The 19,455-nt window shown below is 43.6% G+C and overlaps 1 protein-coding gene across 1 annotated transcript in view; it reads right to left on the reverse strand.

The window, feature by feature from the left end:
- The window catches only part of kcnq5a (potassium voltage-gated channel, KQT-like subfamily, member 5a), an 89,621-nt gene extending 70,414 nt beyond the window's left edge, over window positions 1-19,207 (reverse strand). Inside the window, exon 1 of the mRNA XM_070977594.1 lies at window positions 18,828-19,207. Within this exon, the coding sequence (XP_070833695.1) occupies window positions 18,828-19,207 (380 nt within the window). The remainder of the gene's footprint in view (window positions 1-18,827) is intronic.
- Between the last annotated feature and the right edge of the window lie 248 nt (window positions 19,208-19,455).

Here is a 19,455-nt window from a genome sequence, read left to right on the forward strand (position 1 = left end):
GCATGTGAAGCATTGTTTTGCCGTGTCTCTGGTTCGCCTCTGTAAAGATGACTACAGCTGCCATCGTCTGCGAAGGGACACACTTCAGAGGCGCCTTCAAAGCTTTCAGGGACTATTCAATACTCAAATGATTTTTGGTGGATTCCTCCTTTAAGTTTCTGGCACTGATGACATTTTTTGAAGATTTTAAAATCTGTTTAATCTTTCAGATCTCCGTATGTATGAGCATGTACTGGATTTCACCTCAAAGTCCATTTAGTGCCTGCTGTTTTGATCACATCACATGATCTTCATCAGCAGCTGACGTTGGCACAGGTGTCATGGGTAATCGGTCCGTCCATCATCGGTCTATTTCTTCTGACATATTGTGATGTAAGTTACTAAATGGACCTTGAGGTAAGGTTGTCGTGTCAATGGCAGATTCCATGGTGAGCACTGAAGTTTGAAGCTTCACCAGACTTTGTTTGAAAGTTTGAAAACATTTATGAAAAATGTTCTTTCAAATTGCAATAAAATGAATTGGAGAGTTAAACATAACATGGTCTTTATTGTATTTTACATCTGATTCTGGATTGAATCTCTATTCACATGATGACCAGAGGACCTCGTGACCTTCCACATCTGTATTTGGTGCAGTGAATTTGCACAGGGTAAGCAAAGTCATCCTCTTCTTGAACGAAAAGAGCAAAGAGCTTCCTAAACTGGAACTAAAAACTGCATAATTCTTGACTGGGAAAGAGGAAGACAAAAAGGTGTGGAGAAACAAACAAAAAATAAAAAATGACCCGCTCTATCACTGAGATATAACCACATGACCTCTGTGTTTGGCGTAAAGATAATCTACAGTGGAATTTTTACTTTGCAGATTATAGAGGTGGCAGATTCATGAGGATTGAGAGCACAGACGACCTCCACAATTACTGCAAACTACTAGAGGTCCCCAGGTAATACCAGTAGTGTGTGAATAGGGCTTTAATTGCTTTTTACCAGATTTATACCTTACACACTATTAATACAGAGGCACTGGCACTGTAGTACACAGTATTGATTAAGGTAGCGCTGGTTAGTGCGTCACACTGCCTCTGGCACAATGAGGTTTATATTGCACAGAACTAAGATCTGAAAAACAAAACTTGCTGCAAAAGTCATTTCTAGCTTCCTGCTAATGTACTTTAAGCATGACTGACTTTAAGGCTTCCATTTTAGAGGCGATTGCGTACAAAACACAAATTATGGGTGACATCATGCTTCTTAATCTGTCTGGGTTTTAGAGAAGAATGAATTAAGAGAGGATTAGATTAAAACATCCTCTCTGATGCTGCTGGGCCACTCCCATGATCACAGACAGCACAAAGAAGAGGAGAAGTGAGGCAAGGTGAGGAGAGAACAGAGGCAGAGCAGACGACAGGGAAAGAATGATAAGTTCAGGGCCACTCATGTCCAGGGGTACCGAGCAAAATTACAAAATTACAAAGCTCATTCATCATAATAACCAACAACCCGTGGCAACCAATGAGTCACGGAAATAGTGGAAACACTGCAGAACACAATGTGAAACACAATACCAGCAGTGACAAAGCAGGACAGAGTGTTACTTATGAGACTTATGTCTATCAGTTTGTTGCCCCAGTGCATGCTGGGAAACTCTCTCCACTGATACAGTATCTACGTGCTGTTTGCTGCCTTTATTTTTCTCCCTTGCTACTTTTGTCCACAATGAGCACCTCTGCATTAAAAGTCATGTGTTGACCATATATGGAATTCTAAATTAGCCTGTACGTGCACGAGCAGATGGATGTAGAACCGGTGAATTGTACAATGACAATTAAATATTCACACAGACTGTCCCTGCACACACACTCTGTACTTTTTCTAAGCACGCTTTGATACAAGAGGGCCAGAAGTGATGATTTGGACTGTCTGCACCTCCTCTGGCTGGAGCTCGGCCAGGTCTCGAGCAGGTCTTGTGTTCAGTGCCTGTCCTAATATCTTTAATGTGGCTGAGTCGCAGCATTTACCTCAGGAGCCCCGGCTGTAACTCATCCGCCGGCTTCTCCGAAAGCACGATGTCTTCTCCTCCTCTACTCCTCCTATCTTTACTTAACAAGGTCAGGAGACGGAGAGGAGGAAAGATGTTTGTCACTTGGCTGTCATGGCAGAGAGCTGCGGCCTTCGTCACGGTTCACATGTATTAGCATGTGTATATGTGTGTGTGTGTCTGGGTCTGCTAGTATGGAAAATGTATTGTGGTTGAGAGTTAAAGATAAGTTCATTTTGGGCCTGGAATCTGTGTGTGTGTGTATTGGTGTGCGAGTGTGCACAGCTCAGTACATGTGCAATCATGTGTGTGTGTGTGTGTGTGTTTTTTTGAAACGGCGTGAATACCAGTCGGTTTACATGTTCGCATGCATGTTCTTTTGTGTATCTTATATATTCATACATGGTTGAGCTTCAAGGTGAATGAGCTCTGTGCATCTCCATTCACGGTGTTTGCTTTCTTTAATAACCCTGCAGGCCAGGGTCAATGATGTGCGCGCTGTATTAGATACAGTATGAGGACCTTCTACCTGTCAAGGGTGGCTGAATAAATTTATACACAAGATTGCACAATAAGCCTTCATTCTGCAACGAGGGCCTGACAATGGAGGCCTTTGCATCTGCAATAACGTGCCAGGGACGATAACTCCTCCTCAAAAACCAGAGCTGAACCCAAACAACATAAATTATCTGAGTATATTAGCCCAGTTTCCACAGCTGCCCCTCTGCTGCTCGCTGTCATTGGGTTATGCAGCAGTGGTAGTCAAAGGGATCTATTTGTTTTGGTTAAATGCTCCTAACTGTTGTGGTTCCAGGTTTAGTTTTATTTAATGCTGGGCTTCGAAATTATTTTTGGGGCCCATTTTCAGGGCACATTTGCTCTCCTCACTCTGGACCTTTTCAATGACTCTCTTTTGAAATACATTACTATCTTGTGGTGGAAAATAAACATTAGATTTGTACCAGCAAATTTTTTTTTTTCTTCTTTCCCACAGTTGGAAACTGGCAGCAGGACTCACAGAGGAGGCTGGAGCCATTTCAACTTTCTCACCCAAAAAACACACGACAAGTATGTTACATAAACTCTGTGAAAGTAAATAACCAACAGTGGCTCTCACTGACAACAATGCGTGACTGCCTGACAGGAAAATCTTTAACATTTCAGTTGTGGTTAAATTAGCAACACCTGTCGTCTTAATAAAAAGTTCCACTATTTTGCGTCAGAAAACACCTTTAAAGCAGCTCCTCTGGCCGCGATGAAAAGTTTCAATATAAACTACCTTAGCTTTACTTTGTCCAACACATAAATCTGTTTCTTAAAAGCGCCTGCCAGATTATGTCATTATGCATTTGTTGCATTTTCTCTGTGCTGTTCTTCAACCTAGCTAACATGCCATCTATCATTTACGAAATTTGTTTGCTCAGTTGACAACAGGACAATATGCTACACAGACCATCAACTCCTGTTTCATTGCACTCGGAGTGAGTTTGTACTCCACGAGGAGGCAGGATGGTGCAGCACAGACGCAACACTTTGCATAATTGCAAAATTGCGCTTATTTGCTCTGGACTTCACTGTCAACGGTCTGATTGGACACTGTTCAGAGAGAGGTCTGAGTATTATCTGTCGAGCAGCTGGGAGATACGGATACTTCCAAACCTGGTCAAATAAAACCAAAACAATTTACATATCTGGTCTGAAACAAAAAAATTTACATCAACACAACTGCAGTAGCACACTGTGCTCCAGCAACAGCTCCTCAGAAAATCAATTAGACCCTACAGCTGATATGCATTAGCAGCACTTATGCAAAGCAACACCTGCGCAGACAAACGCAGGATGGACAACTTTCTAATGACGGCATTTCCTTCCTAACCTGCGCAGACCGAGGACACAAAGGTCTAAACTTCCTGCAAAAAAAAAAGGACAAGAGTCTAATGGAGCATTAAAACTGGCAAGTGCATTTATAAATCCATTAGTTTCTAACCCTTGTGTCTGTTCTGCAGCATTAATATCTGACAAACCGCTGCTGTCACACACACTGTGTACTATCATACACAGCGGATTTTGCTGTCGGAAATGGTCTCAACTGTAATGTCTTTTTAATTTCCAGTTCCATCGAGGAGGGCTGGTGGCGTTGTGCGACGTGGTGGTGATTTATACGAAGCAGAATTGTGTTGTGTACAATCCGAGAGAGAGAGGGAGAGAGGCAAAGAGAGAGATTTACATGTATTGGAGCTGGGAAGTGAATGGTATCATCTTTAGCCTTTGGTCTCCTTATAAACAGCCTCATGCAGAATTGGATGGAGTTGACATTTACCAAGTGTACAACACAGACTCACTAACATCCCTCATCTCTGCTCTCACCCTCGCCCTCTCTCTCACTCTCTCGCCTCAGTGAGTTTATGAGCACTTGTTTTGAACATCTTTTGATATTTTTCTTAATGAAAGGAAAAGGGCGCTCTGTTCTTTCTGTTGTTTAACGGCATTTTTTTAATTAACAAAACACTTAATCTTTCTGTCTCCATCAAAGAAAACCGAGACCGTTAAGTTGCACTGCTTGAGATTCCAGTCCCGGTTGATCTGGTGGTATCAGCAAGCGCAGTTTAATACCACAACAAACACTTGTTGATCAGCTACTTTGTCATAAATACAACAGAAGAGCGGCTGCTGCATCTGTTTGCAGCACAGCCAAACAGAGCCACGTTGTTTTTAAAAAAGTCAGTCAATAGCTGGCCAGTGTCCATCGTGCCATGAGCAACTGCAGTCTGAACACAACGTGAAGAGTTTTCTACACAACAGCAGGGCACAGTAAAAGGAGTCGGTTACCTCTCTGAGGAGCTGGAGCTGCCTGCGGCTCTTCATCACAGCTCGCTGTTGCTGCTCCTTCTTGTTCTGTGACGCTCTTCAATATTAATGCTGTTCCTCAAAATTATGTTGTCTTGTTTTGCAGATGCATTTTTGATGAACGATCACAGTCAGCACTAACAACAGCGACAAAAATGTCGCATTTCCTGTCTTTGTTTCACAATAAAAGCTACTCCGAGTTTCACCAGTTGAATTTTTCAGTGTTAAGTAGCACCAGTAGGAAATAGCTTTTCCTACTAGCAGTGACTTAATTCAGCTCTGGCACAGCTGCAGGAGAGTAAACAGCAGGGCTGATACCAAAGAGATGAAACGACAAAAATAACACTTGACTACACACACACATGAATTTCCCTCCTGCATTTACAATACGGGAGTGAGATTCAACTGAGAACAACTCCATCAATTGGAAAAATGTCGAACAAAGCTATTTGATTTCATGAAATTCTTAAGGATTATGACTTTAACCACTAAGCATTAACCCTAAAACTGACCGGCTTTCATTATGAAAAGTACAGAGAGAGAGGCGGACAACGTTTCAACAAAAACACTAAAACCCTCTGATTTCACATTTGCCACCTCTCTTGTGTGTGACGCACTCACACACACGTGCACATCTACACACATCTGTGCTAACCTGTCAGCTGGGTCTATTTTAGTTTAATCAAATGTTAAAAGGCTCTCTTGTTTGCTCTTTGTTTCTTTCTCTCACACACGTGCGCACACACACACGCACACGCACACACACACAGTGAGAAGGTGTGATGTTATCCAAACAGCCAGCTGTCTTGTTGTGTCAGGCTGGTTGCTCTGTTGGCTGCAGGCCTGGGAGAAGGCTTACTTAGAGAAAACAGAGACTCACTCTACATTAGACTGACTCCCGTCAATGGACTGGACCCAACGCCTGCACACATACAAACACACACACACACTTCCTCTCGCACTCTCTACAGTGCAAAGAAAGTTTCGCACACACATGCATTCACAGGGACATTCTCTCTCCTCCTGCTTCATTCCCTCTCACACCCATGCACACACACACACACACACACACACACACACACACACATGACCACAGAGGACTTTTCATGCAGCATAACATGAGTTTGATTTTTTTCCAAGTTCTGGTTACTAGGGGCAACATGTACTTAATTGTTCTGTACACACACACCTTTAAGTGCACATACGCATACACAAACACCAAAGCGTGGACAGCTGAAGCACTTTCAGAAACTGCTGAATATTTGCAGGAGTGACGTTCGATCAGTCATGTTGCTGCAGACACATAGCTTACACACGCACCCACAAACACACATACACACACACACACACTCCAGCTGATGAGGTCACATGACAGAAATCAGGTCAACCTGCCACCTCATTCCACCTCTACTGGCACCCAACGGGAACTACAACGAGAGAAGCTCTGCCTGTCTCTCTCTCATAAGCCCCACCTCCACCCACGGCATCCACCTGCATGCATTAAGTCCACGTTCCCCAGCATGGAAGTCATTATTGTCACTCCACAGCACCTGCCATGCTGACCTTTGTGCACCGTTTGGGGAGTGATGTGGTAAGAGTCTTAATGTCAAAGCGCTGTACATGTTCTGCGTTCTTTACTTAATAATCAATTGCACACAACTGAGTCGAACTGACTTTTGAAATGGCTGGTGAACTAAGCAGTGAGGAGAAACATAATGTGGGCCATGCAGTAGTGCAGGCTTGCAGAAGCGTGGGCAGTAATGAGTGTCAACATAAATCTATATCAAGCACAAAGGAGCCGCATATAGAAAGAGACAGACACATTATCACAGGATAACTGAGCTTTGATCCAATAGACGTATTGTATTATGGCCAGTTGTAAAATCAGTAAAATCAAATTATGGCCCTTTAAACATGCCAAAGCAAACATTGTGGCAGTTCACGTGTGAGGCAGTTGTTTTGAACCTGTTTTAGTGTCGGGATACTGAGTGCAGCAGTGTGACGCATAATTCTCTCAAGTTTAATGAGGATGCGGCAGTCCAACAAACAAACGAGGGATCCCTTGATTTCATAGCAGGGGACAATAAAAATTCCTCACTCAGTAAACAAAGAGAAATAGATGATGGACAGCGCTCCAATGGGACACACGATCCAAGAAGGACACCTTCTGGCTCCTGATAGCTTTTAACAAAAAAATGGGGGAAAAAATGTAATATGCCATGGCAAGTGTCATTAAATTCATGCACATATATCATGGATTCTTCCACTCAGAGCACTTCAAACGGGAGCCGAGGTCTGATGCCTCCACAACAAAACAGCCATCTTTAAAAGGCAATAAAGGAATATTGATTCAGAGCAGGCCTGAAAACACAGGGTCAGGAGGAGGGAGAGAGGACGATATTAATCTTTAAATCAAAATGAAGTCAAAATGTTGAGGCCACATTCTCAGTGGACTTTTCTTTGCTGCTTTAAAAGCATCTTCTCTACATGTCAAATGTCTGTTGCGTATCAAAATAAACAAGTTCAGCGCAGACAGACTGGATGAGCTGCCTACTGGCGGGAGCTAACAGATTGTTCAAGGCCGCCTTCAGAGGAACGCTCTGGCCGTTTCCACCTCTATCAGAGGAATTGTAATGAGTTCACACCAGAAGCCAAGCCAACTCACACGCCTACCCGCGTTAGCTCAGCGTTAGCCGAGAGATAGAACGGAAAAATGAGGAATGCATCGTACCAACTTTATTTTATACTAAAGTTGCTGTTGTCCTGTTACATGTGTCCTTTCTTCCTAACCCTGTCTTTCCTGCCCCCATCTCCTCTTCTCTGCTGTGTCATGTAGGTTGCACATTGACGCTGAGCTGAGCTAAGTACCAGCAAGACAGGCCAGAAACACACCAAATTGGTCTAATTTGCATAAAAGCCCTGTATGTATGTCTACTTTGTTGCCTGAGGTGTTGTCAAGGACTCCTTAGATATCTGAGATTTAATGTCAGAATTATTAAAATGGCATTTTGTTCCCAGCTGTGAAATGTCATTGCAATTTTCCTTCTTTCCGCATTTCTCAAATGCGGAAAGAAGGAAAATTCATTTGCAGGAATTTAGGGGAAGGAACTGGTGTCACCCCCCCCGGCCCTCAATATCCCACAATCAGGCAATCCCTACTAATTTGGGAAATGTTTTGCTTCACTGTCTCCATTTCCAACTGTCACTCACACATTGCAAATGAATTTGCAAATCCTGCAGGATCAAAGCAGGAGCATGAAGGCGTTTGCGGATGGGTCTCTAGTCCAGAGCTGTTTTGATCAGAGGAAGATGAATGAATGTTAGAAATTATCACCCGCAGAAAATTGCAGATTAAGTGAAATGGGGCCCTGGGCTTTACATCGCAGTACGACAGTGTGGTTCGGATGAAGCAGAGGCTGCAGTCGAAATGGAATCTGGCCAGTGACACGTGTCACGTTGGCTTTGATAGCCGCGCTGTGCGGTCACATGGCGGCACACCATCACCTGCAGTTTTTCAACCATGTCAAGCCAAAGGTTAGATTTTGTTTTTGTGTCTCATTTACATCCTCTGTTGTGTTTTTCTTTTAACTCCCATTAACTTCTGCGTCCATTCAACAGGACATGCCTCGAGTCCACGTGTGTGTTACACTTTAAACCTGAGTCAGGACAGTGCCAATGAGAGGGCAGACTGCCATGTACCTTACAGCGGTACACTTGGAGAGCACACTCCCTCTATGATCTCATTTTGCTTCCCCTCTCCTCTCCTCTCCTCTCCTCTCCTCTCCTCTCCTCTCCTCTCCTCTCCTCTCCTCTCCTCTCCTCCTGTTTCCCTCCTCCTCTCAATGCCTCCATCTTCTACAACCCCAATTCCAATTATTCCAGCGGCATGACAAATGAGGTTCCCCGAATCCTTGCACAGAAGAAAACATGTCAAATGAAGCAAACACCTGTTGGTACAGTGTTCTGTCTCACTCTGTCTGAGAAACTTGGCAGCGTGGGTGAGCTGGTGCCGTTCTGCCTGTATCAGTATGTCACCTGGGAAAAATGTGTATGACTAACCAAGATAAATTATTCACAATATGTGCTGGGCTGAGCTGGCTTGTATGTTTTTGTACACGTACACACACACAGACACACAAACCTACTGAAATATTCACACTCTCACCCCAGGTGGTTAAGATATACCACTATATACAGCTCATAAATCTCACTATATCTGCATTTCAGAGGATATCTCAGGGCCACAGAGCAAAGAGTAATTCAGAGGAATATATGGAGAGCTGTGTGTGTGTGTGTGAGAGAGAAAGAGAGAGAGAGAGAGAGAGAGACTGTTGCATGGAGTGTGTTTTTTGAGTCTGTGCATACACAGCAGCTGTGCAAAGTAACTACATACATAACTACATTTACTGAAGTACTCTGCATAATTCCACAGTACTGGTACATTACTTTGATTGCATTCATTTTCTTTTTGTTTTGTTACTTTCTCCACTACATTGCAGGGGGGAAATATTGTACTTTTACGCTGCTGTAGTTGTTTTACGTTACGTTGAAAAAATGGTTTACGTGAGAAGATCGGGACCACTCTCATGTCTGGAGACAAGCAAGAGGGGTATGGAGCTAAAGTCAGGAGGTGGTTAGTTTAGCTTAGCTTAGCATACAGACAGGAAGCACAGGGAAACAGCCTGGCTGTCTGTACTCACCTGTAGCAGCTTTAAGCAGATGGTGTCATAAAAGTTAGCACAGGGATTTCTGGCTTCTAGTGGCTACGCTTACCACTCTCTGATCGTTCAGTGACGCTCTTCCTATTGTCTCATCTTCTCTTGTGAAGGGTCAATAAAGAAGTAATAAACAGAACTTAGAAGTGCTGGATTGTTCATCCACTAACAGGGAACCTGAGCTGGGTTTGGACTGTCAAGACTTCACTCTGTCTACCTTGTTTCTTTAATCTGTACTCAAAGAGTCAAGTGAAAAGTACTATTTGTGGTTTTACTGGGTGTCACATGCTATAAAAGCTCTGGGTGGATGGATTAAGTGTTTGTGCTCTGACACGCGACAGCAAACACCAGTGGCATTTGTTTTGACTGCTTTGTGAAGCAGATGCACGCAGTTATTTTCTACACTCATGAGCAACGCTAAAAAACTTCAAACTACATGGAAAAACAGCTGACTGGCACGGCCAACAACTCCCAAAATTTCTATGACATCTCTATCTTTGAACAAGAGACATGGAAGGAAAACATCGCTTGGGAAGAAAACTCCAGCAGAGAGCGTGATACTACAGATGGACCGTGAATGAAGCAAAACAACCGAGCATGTGTGTACATGTGTAAAATAAGTGCATGTGTATTCATGTGTGTTAATATGCGTGGGTGTGTGAGTGTGTGCTTTTGAGGTGTGCTGACAGGGCGACGTCTGAGGCGTACGCGGCGGGGCAGGAGACCCTGGTATGACGTAAAGCCAGCAGCGGTGCGCTCTGTGTGGGCAGCGGGACAGACGAGCTCAGCCTGTCTCCGTCCATCAGCGCCGGGGTCTGCTCAGCAAACTGGCACCTCCGCTGATGTACGAGAGGGCTGCCGGATGACTAACGAGCAGACACACACTGATGCTGACACTCACATCCACACACACACACACACACCCAAGCGTACACACATGCACGGAGCAATAGATACACTGTGTAATCCTGCATGCTAATACACTCGTAGGAACACCTGTACAGCAGTTGTGTGAACTACACCAGCGCTGAACACACACATGCACAATTGGTCTCACAACCACTTGAATTCTTTCCTTTGCTCACACACACTAACACACACACACACACACACACACACACACACACACACACACACACACACACACACACACACACACACACACACACACACACACACACATTCAAGTATGTGCCCTGAAAGAAACCTAATCTTTTGCTCGCCCTTCCTCTCTCAAACCCTTCGACACACACACACACACACACACACACACACACACACTGAGACCTACAACCTACACACTTCCTGTGTGAGCTGCTCGAGTGTCACAGTGTATTTGTCACTGCAGTCTCTTCCGATCTCGCAGCTTCTCACCAGCGAGCTCGGACTGACAAAGCCGACTGGTTCTCTGATGAAACTGACATCAAAGCTGATCTGATTGCACGTCAAATCTCCCCACATTGACGCAGGCTAATTAGCTCCTTTATTACACGTTTGCAAGTGTACTTAACGCAGGATTTTTGAGGGGAATACTCTGAGTGTGATGAAACTGAACGCTCATGGAGATCTATGCATAAGCAGTCCCAGTGCTGTGGAAAGATCTGAGACACTGAGGGTTAAAACTGTAGACAAATACAGTGTGTTTGGTTTAACTTGAGAAGGAGAAGAGGGATTTTCTGATGATCCACTGTGCGTCGTGCGGAGTGATGCACTGATTCATGCATTAATCATCACTTTGAATGATAAATCACACTCCCTCCTGCCAAAATATTCTCTTAGCTGCTGATGTGTTGAGCTTCACAACATCGGCCGTTAACTGGGAGGAAATCTGGGGATTTATGAATGCTACTGGGAGTTATTGAAAAATCCAGAGGTACACTATTAACTGCATACCTATTAGCAAAGTTGTTGGAAAACAGATTTTTAAAACTTTCACGGTTGGCAGGTGATTCTGAAATACTGAAGACTGGAGCGTCTTTAAGTGTAACTTCCAAACCAGTGGATGGATTGGATGATGGTGGAGATGGATTATCTCTACCAGTAGAAAATGAGGACTTCTCCCACAGCTGCTAACTCCTAAGTATGTGCTTTGAGAAAAATGTTCAATATACAAGCATTCTGGTGTTGACAAGATCTTGACTAAGTGAACGTGTATTTCTTGTATATCATGTATACCATGATGTGTTTGCATATCTTGCATGCAGAGCTGTCTGTGAAATACTTGTGTCTAGATATGATGACTTCACATAAGTGCTTTTTTTTTTCTTCATTTCAAATCAGGGTAGACAAGCAGATGTTGTATTTCCTCGAGAACGCGTGGAATAAACAAAGTGAGACTGAGATTCTGCCTCTGTGTTTTCCTGCACAGAAAACTTCAACTCTCGCCCTCTCAGTCTTGTTTCCCATCCATGAAATTATGCCAACTAGTGACCTGGACGCACAAATCCACACTGCGTCTGTGCAGACTTACACTCTCCAGTAAAGACATAAAATACACACACACAAGCACACACACTGCCTTTAATGGGGTACCCACTCTGTACCAATTCGTGGAAACACCGGAATACATCATGACAGTATTTATACACATAAACGCACACACGCAGCTCTCTGCTTTTCATACTATCTAATAGGTCCTTAGCATTTTCCAGCATTTTCCATTGGGCACTCGCCAACATCCTCCGCCTTACCTGGAAGTAACTCTGAGCCTAAACACAGAGACTCTTTTATGTGCTCAGGTGTCTCAAATGTCGTCTCGTTCTCGGGAAACAAAGTGCAGTCTCTTCAGGACGCCTTTGATGTTCTTCAGATCTGACTGAATTTTACTTTTTCTTTTTTCCATCAATGCACCTGCGGTTTGAATAATGTCTGGGTGAAGGAGCCTTTTCTAGTGTTTCAGGTAGATGGCAGAAACACACTTCTTCACTTCCGAGATGAACAACTTAACGATCAATCAAACCACCATATGAACCGTATCAGTCACTGCTTTGATGTCGCCTCGTCTCATGATTCACTCCCCTCACCGCCACAAACACAAGCAAGGCTGCAATGGCTGGTTTGAATTGGACAAACAGAAATACTACGAGGAAAACAAACAAATATCTTAAAAACAAACAAGGTCATTAGATGATTCCTGAAACACACTAGTAGACACTCAGTTGGTTGTAGATTTTGAAATATGTCCAGAAGAGTGACGACAAGTCTATCAGTTCCACAAACTGTGAACAACATGTGGGTTGATCAAACCTGGCTGGGACACATCCAGTAAACCGAACACAACAATGAAAACCTGGTTTGGATGAAAGAAAACTGAATGTGCTGTGTCACAATTCAAAGAATCAACTCTATCAACGGTGCATTAAAAACTCTCCAAATCCTCCACATGCACACAGATCATCTTCTATATTTAACATGTGCTGAAGCTGAAAACAAGATATTGTTTAATGTTATTTAACAAGCAGTAGCAATGATTCCAAACTGTATTCCCTAATGCTACTCGTTAATGAAAAACACATTGTACACAAATAAAAATGTTTGTTGGTGTCCTCCAAAGTACGACCGTTCAATGTACTAACAGGGATGTTTTCCGGTGCCCCACCTCTATGGTTTAGACTAATTTAATTATGGTGAGGGAAAGAATGGGTTAAAGACAAATCCAGAGTCTCAAGTTGGGACTAAATAAAACAGAAAGTGATCATTTGTTTACAGCACAAAGACAATATATTTAACGTTTGACCTCATCAGCTCCATTGATTTTTCTAAATATCTGACTTATTCTGAATTTGATGTCAGCAACATGTTGCAAACACGTTGGGACAGGAGCAGCTAAAGACCGGGAAAGTCCAAAAACACGTGTTTGGATCATTCCACAGGTAAACAGGTTCATTGGTAACAGGTGATGGTATCATGATTGCGTATGAAAGGGGCATCCTGGAAAGACTCAGCTGTTCACAAGTGAGGACGGAGCGAGGTTCACCACTTTGTGAACACAGCTTGTTTGCGAATGGTTGCGTTCTGTTTTTATTTACGTTTTACACAGCAGACCAACCTTTTTGGAACTTTGGCTGTGCATCCAATCGTTGATCCTAATCCTCCGCCCTCTGAATTTGTGGTGTCCAAACACCATCACGTTGCTTCCACCCACCACAAACCACGAAAGGACACGTGTCAGGAAAAGTACTTGCTAAGGTCAGTCTGTCCTGTAATACCAAATCCTCATTAGTGTAAATGCTGCATGGCCGTTCGGAGAGAAATAAAGAGTCATTCCCTTGAAAGAGCCAACTGCAGCTGACCGTTAATGCATCGCAGACTGCACAAATTTGTGTGGTTAAAGGGTAAAACTGGACCGCGGTTGATCATTATTGTGCATCCACCTTGTGGCAAATCATCAGGCTGGCTGGATGTGCTACCTGTCGATAGACCAGAACGGCCCTGAGATCAATCACTGACGCACTCGGGCCGTGTGACTGAATCAATCTCTGCCTCACACACGCACACACATATTTCTGTAGCTCATTCTCAAACACAAAAGCAGACACGTGGACACATACACTCACGCTGATAGCGCAGTGTGCGTTGAATACACACTCTTATTCGCTTTCACGACACTGAAACATCCCCCCACAAGCGCACACACACACACACACACACACAGCAATGCATAGACAAGTGGCGTACATCGTCGTCACATTTGCAGAACATTCAAAAATGTTGAGTAAACAGATTGAAAATTGGGTGAAACACTACATTCATACACACACAAACACACACACACACTGAGAGGAATCATCTTCTGAGTATAGCACATAATGCAGACTGTGGCTGGAACCCATTTCAGCAAATGTGATTAGCCCAACACACGCCATCTCATTAAGAGATTGAATCTTAATGCCAGCAGTGTTTCAGAGCACTATTTGGCAAAAAGCAAGCCCAGATGCTTATCAGTGTCTTGATTCATACTGAAGCCCATCAGCAGACATCAGCAGCACATCAAGGGTTTCCTACAGAGTATACAGAGTGGCATAAATACATTATATAGACTTCAAACATCTACACACACAGACACACACTATCAAGCTGTTTTCTAACATGTTTGCACAGCACGGAACACAAAACCACACAGCAGCATCTGTTTCGACACAACAGCTGACTAATTAAATGATCAAAGGAGACTTCTTTCATAAATCTTGTGCTTTCTTTTGTTTGTGTGTTTGTTCATCTCCTACCACGTGTTAATGTCTTTGTGTGTGCGTAGCCATGTGCACACAGTGCGCGTGTTTGTCGATATGAGTGCGTGTGCGCATCTGTATCTGTTGCTGTATAAGCTTACAGCATGGCATTTGTGAATGTGTGTGTAAATCGATTGAATTTGTATCTGTGTGTTTTTGCATGTTTGTGTAGTTACTTCTGTCTTCTCTGTGCGTGTTTATCTATATGTCTACATGTGTAAGCGACTGTTCAAGCGTGTGCGATAATGTGTGTTAACCGCTCCCTGCCACCACGCATGAACATGCGCGGCAGTGATTGATGAGGAAAAACGAAATCCATTCACTTAAATGTCATCTGACACACTGAAATAACAGTAAATCAATACAGAACATGAAGATGGTAGTGGATGGATCACTGGAGCAGAGAATATGTTGGCCAACCATGAAGTTACATTACAGGGTTTATTCATGGTGGAGCGGGATGCCGCATTCACTGACTAGCTTTCATCTGCAGTCTGGATGGACCCAAACTACCCACATTAAAAGTTATTGCATAAGAGGTGTGACTCACTATATCCCAAATAAACCTAAACTTGAAAGTATTACTGCAGCCTTACATGAAAATCATTGAATAAATTCTGCCAAAGCAACTCAGATCAGTGGCTTTAGTTTTGTGTTGGAGATGCCGAAATGTTTCGAAGGTTTATGACGAATTCCGCAAATGAGAAAAGATCTAGAAGCTGACTGAAACCCGAAATGACCGTGGCATTATCAAATCAACAAATCTCTGATGGGTGCGACATGAATGTAAAAGTACAAATCAAAAGCTCTGTGAAGCAATAATTCACATTGTAGCACTGAGCAAAATGTCTCCCTTTAACGTGGTGTTTCTTAGTGCTATTGTTCCCGCGGAGGATCAGTTTTCAGCCATTCAAGCCATTCATAAATAACTATTGGCAGCTGCTCCCAGCACGACCTCACACAAGCGCTTGTGTCCAGAGAGCGAAGACAATGAGTGACTGGTGACGACAGTCCAACAACACAAGGAGACCTGCAGGTTTATCGAAGTTGGCAGATTCCATTGAGATGCTAAAGTTGCTGCTTCTTTTGGGTAAGAAAGAAATTGTTTGCTTCCAAATAAGCTATTAAAACATTAGTCCGGTAATTGAATATATACGCTGTTATGGCTCTGTTACAGCGAGTTTGTTTTTGTCTGCCGTCAGTGGCCAAAAATCACTCAATAGACCATGTATGACTTTATTTACATGAGCCATTTTAAATATCCAAACCCTCTGACACGCTGCAGCCAAAAGAAGTCCTTGCCAATTAAATTTTGTTCTAAAAAGGAAGTGCCTCAGACTCCCATTGTTTTTAATTGAAGCCAATTATCTTTCTACAAGCTAAAAATGTGCGTGATCACTAATGGTAGAGTACTTGAACACAATTGCATCAGTCCTCTTAGACACTGAAATGGGGCATTGGCAAAATAGTGTGTCGCTGCAGACTGTTTTTGGCATAATGACATTTGACGTGTCAAGGCAGCAACATGTAAGACGTGCAGGAGCAGACATGAAAGAGTGAAGGCTCAGAGACCACAAGTGCCAGAGCAATAGAAAAATAGCTGGAAACTAAATGCAACATGCTTTTTTGTGATTAGCAACACAGTCTGCACTCAAATGAAACTACCTCTATTATCTGTAAAGTCTAAGTCTAGACCAAGACGGCTGCAACAAAACAGTGTCTTAAACCCTCTAATCCAGAAGCCGCATGTTCACTGTGACTGCTGAAAATATTCTAAAGGTGTCTCCAACATTTTGACACCTGCTGTCCTTACAGCAAGTCGACTTTTGGGTGATTACGTCATTTGCACAGAATCTCCTGCCACCTCTAGAGGCTGTAAAAGTGAAAAGGGGAAAAAAAGCTTGTGTGGCTCAAATGACTGGTTGTTCTGATGTGGTGAAGAAAAGAAACCCTGCATCCACTGCTGCTGCTGCTGCTGCTGCTGCTGCTGCTGCTTGAGAGATCAATCTTATTCTGGGTTAGGGTTGCATTTAATAGTAGTGATACTGAATGTGGGAGATCACATCTAAATGATTACTGCCATAATGTCAAGATCATTCAATGCATAAATACTAAGCATCACAGTCTAAAATGTGTACAATAAACTGCACTGAAACACTGCTATGTGTACCGCAGACACATGCACATCTGTGACTCCAGTCTGAATCCTTAAACTTTATTTTTCTGCCTCAACGTCCATAAAAACAGGCTCACTTTCAAAGTGAGATTACAGTACAAATCTGACTGAGGTTTCTTTATCTCACTTAAAGAGTTTGTTGAAGTTAACTGTGGTTGTGAGCAGATGTAACAACTTAACCCCCGCGACCTCAGCTGTCCCGCCTGAGCAAATAAACCGGCAACATCCGGCTTCACGGTCCCTCCTCTGACAGCTCCACTTCCTCCTTCTCACAGCGCTGCTCGTACAACACGACAGTTGGAACAGGAGGGGATGTGGTGTTTCATCACACCAGCCATGCTGTGGTCCTCTGAAATATCCTCAGCCTCAAAGGATATGATGCATTTTACACAGTGTTTCAAATACACAGAAAAATACCTAGCTGCTTCCACACCTGAACATTTATAGAAATCCATACTTAATCAAGACACGGCACCACCTACATCATTTAACTGGCAGGTGGTCTCTCGGATCTGCAGCACAGAAAAAGCACAGCAAATAATAAACACTGCAAAAGGATCTCGCAGACTAACCAGTTCATCAAGCAACAACCTCTTCAGATATGATCACAACCAAGATAACAACTGTTGTCAATTAATACAGTTTACAGTAAGTGTGTTCGTCATGTTGACAAGCAGCCCGTGGACTCAAACAGTTTAGACAGGCACAAACCAGGAGCGCTCACGCTGAATGTTAGCAATAATCTTGAAACTGGCTGCATGAAGAAAGTCTGAAATCTGAAATTCTGGCCATGACGGAGCATTTTCACACCAGAAGAACCAAGCTGTGGTCAGCTGAGGGCTGTTTCGAATGTAAGAACTGAGACATGTCAGCTTTACAAGAGTCCCTCCAGGACTTTTCCCAGACGCGCTCCCTGTCCAAACCAGTGACGGAAGACTCAAAATCAGCACGGGAGTCGCAGTTAATGTGACGTTCACCCTTTTCAGCTGACAGTTTACTGACATTCTCTAAGAGCTCCAAATCTGCTGGAGCTTCCAGTCTTACGCAAAGATTAGGAATATAATACTTTGTCTGATTTACTGATCCTATGTGCAGGGTTTTTTGAGTCAGGTGTGTAACTTTCAAAATACATTCACATACCAGCACACACACACACACACACACACACACACACACACACACACACACACACACACACACACACACACACACACACACACACACACACACACACACCTATAGTCCATGTTTTGTCATTTCTGCACACTGTGGCTGGAGCAACAGGTGATCACATTCAAAAGAAATCCTGTGCTGACATACAGTGATGCAGCAATAAATCAATCAACAGGTCAATGAAATTAGGGCAATAACAGTCACATGACAGGACATCTTTACCCCCAACATCATAAAAATTACAAAAAATGTTTGTGATCATGCGTGTTCACCTATGAATGGGGAGTAGACGGTGAGGGAACTGCATGTGAGAGTGAGTAGAAGAAATTAAGAAATTAAACACAACTTGCATGAATTTCATACCAAGATGTGTGTGTGCACCATGACCCCAGTTGGTCATTACAGTCAGGTGAGCAACATGCAGTACAAACTTAAGGGAAAAACAAAACAAAAAAAAGCTGTGGCATGTCTTAACTTCGTTCTTGCTTAAATCAAATGTTTATTAGTTTTAATAAATGAATTGATGTCCCTTAAATTCAGCCTTCAGACGTGAGAAAACTAGTATTCCATTGAAAAGAATGGAGCGAAAAAGGTTTTGAAGTTGCTTGTCCCGTCTACCTCTCTGCTGTATGATAACTAAAAGTACTCACACAAAAGCGTGGTAGACGAAAGCCCATTCCCTCGGTCTCTCCAACACGTTGTAGAGATAATTCTGGAGCCGCCGGTACCGCGCGTTCCTGCGGCCGCTCTGCGCGCTGTAGGTCAGCGGCTTCCCCAGCAGACTGAGCCGGGCGCCCTGCTTCCTCTCCGCTCCCACCGCACCTGCAGCGGTGGGAGACAGGAGACCGTCCCCGACTCGCACCGCGTCACTCATCGTCCTCCGCCCAGACTCCACATCTTTCAGTGGGTAGTCCTGCACCCGGCGTCCCGTTGAGGTCTTCAGCCAGAGCCCGGTGCCGCCACTCTCGTCGCCGGTGTGACTTCTCGGCATGGCATCACCAGCGCAGTGCGCTGGCAGACCGGCAGACATTCACATGTAGCCAAGTGCTCTTTCTTTCCAGAGGGTGTTTGGCTACTTTGACTTTCGCTATAGACTAAATAAAACAAAGCAGTAGGTGAAGAGTTAAATACTTAATCTGCTTTCATCTTGTCATCCTGTGGCCGTTTGTGCTGATTCACAGTCCGGTTTGGACACTTTGGCCATCTGCGCAAGGCTGGAGAAGAGTTGGGTTATGAAGGAGTGGATCCATCGAGACATTTGGCGGGGGGAGGGCTCTC

The sequence above is a fragment of the Chaetodon trifascialis genome, chromosome 13 (assembly GCF_039877785.1).
Source record: "Chaetodon trifascialis isolate fChaTrf1 chromosome 13, fChaTrf1.hap1, whole genome shotgun sequence".
In the NCBI taxonomy this organism is placed as follows: domain Eukaryota; kingdom Metazoa; phylum Chordata; class Actinopteri; order Chaetodontiformes; family Chaetodontidae; genus Chaetodon; species Chaetodon trifascialis.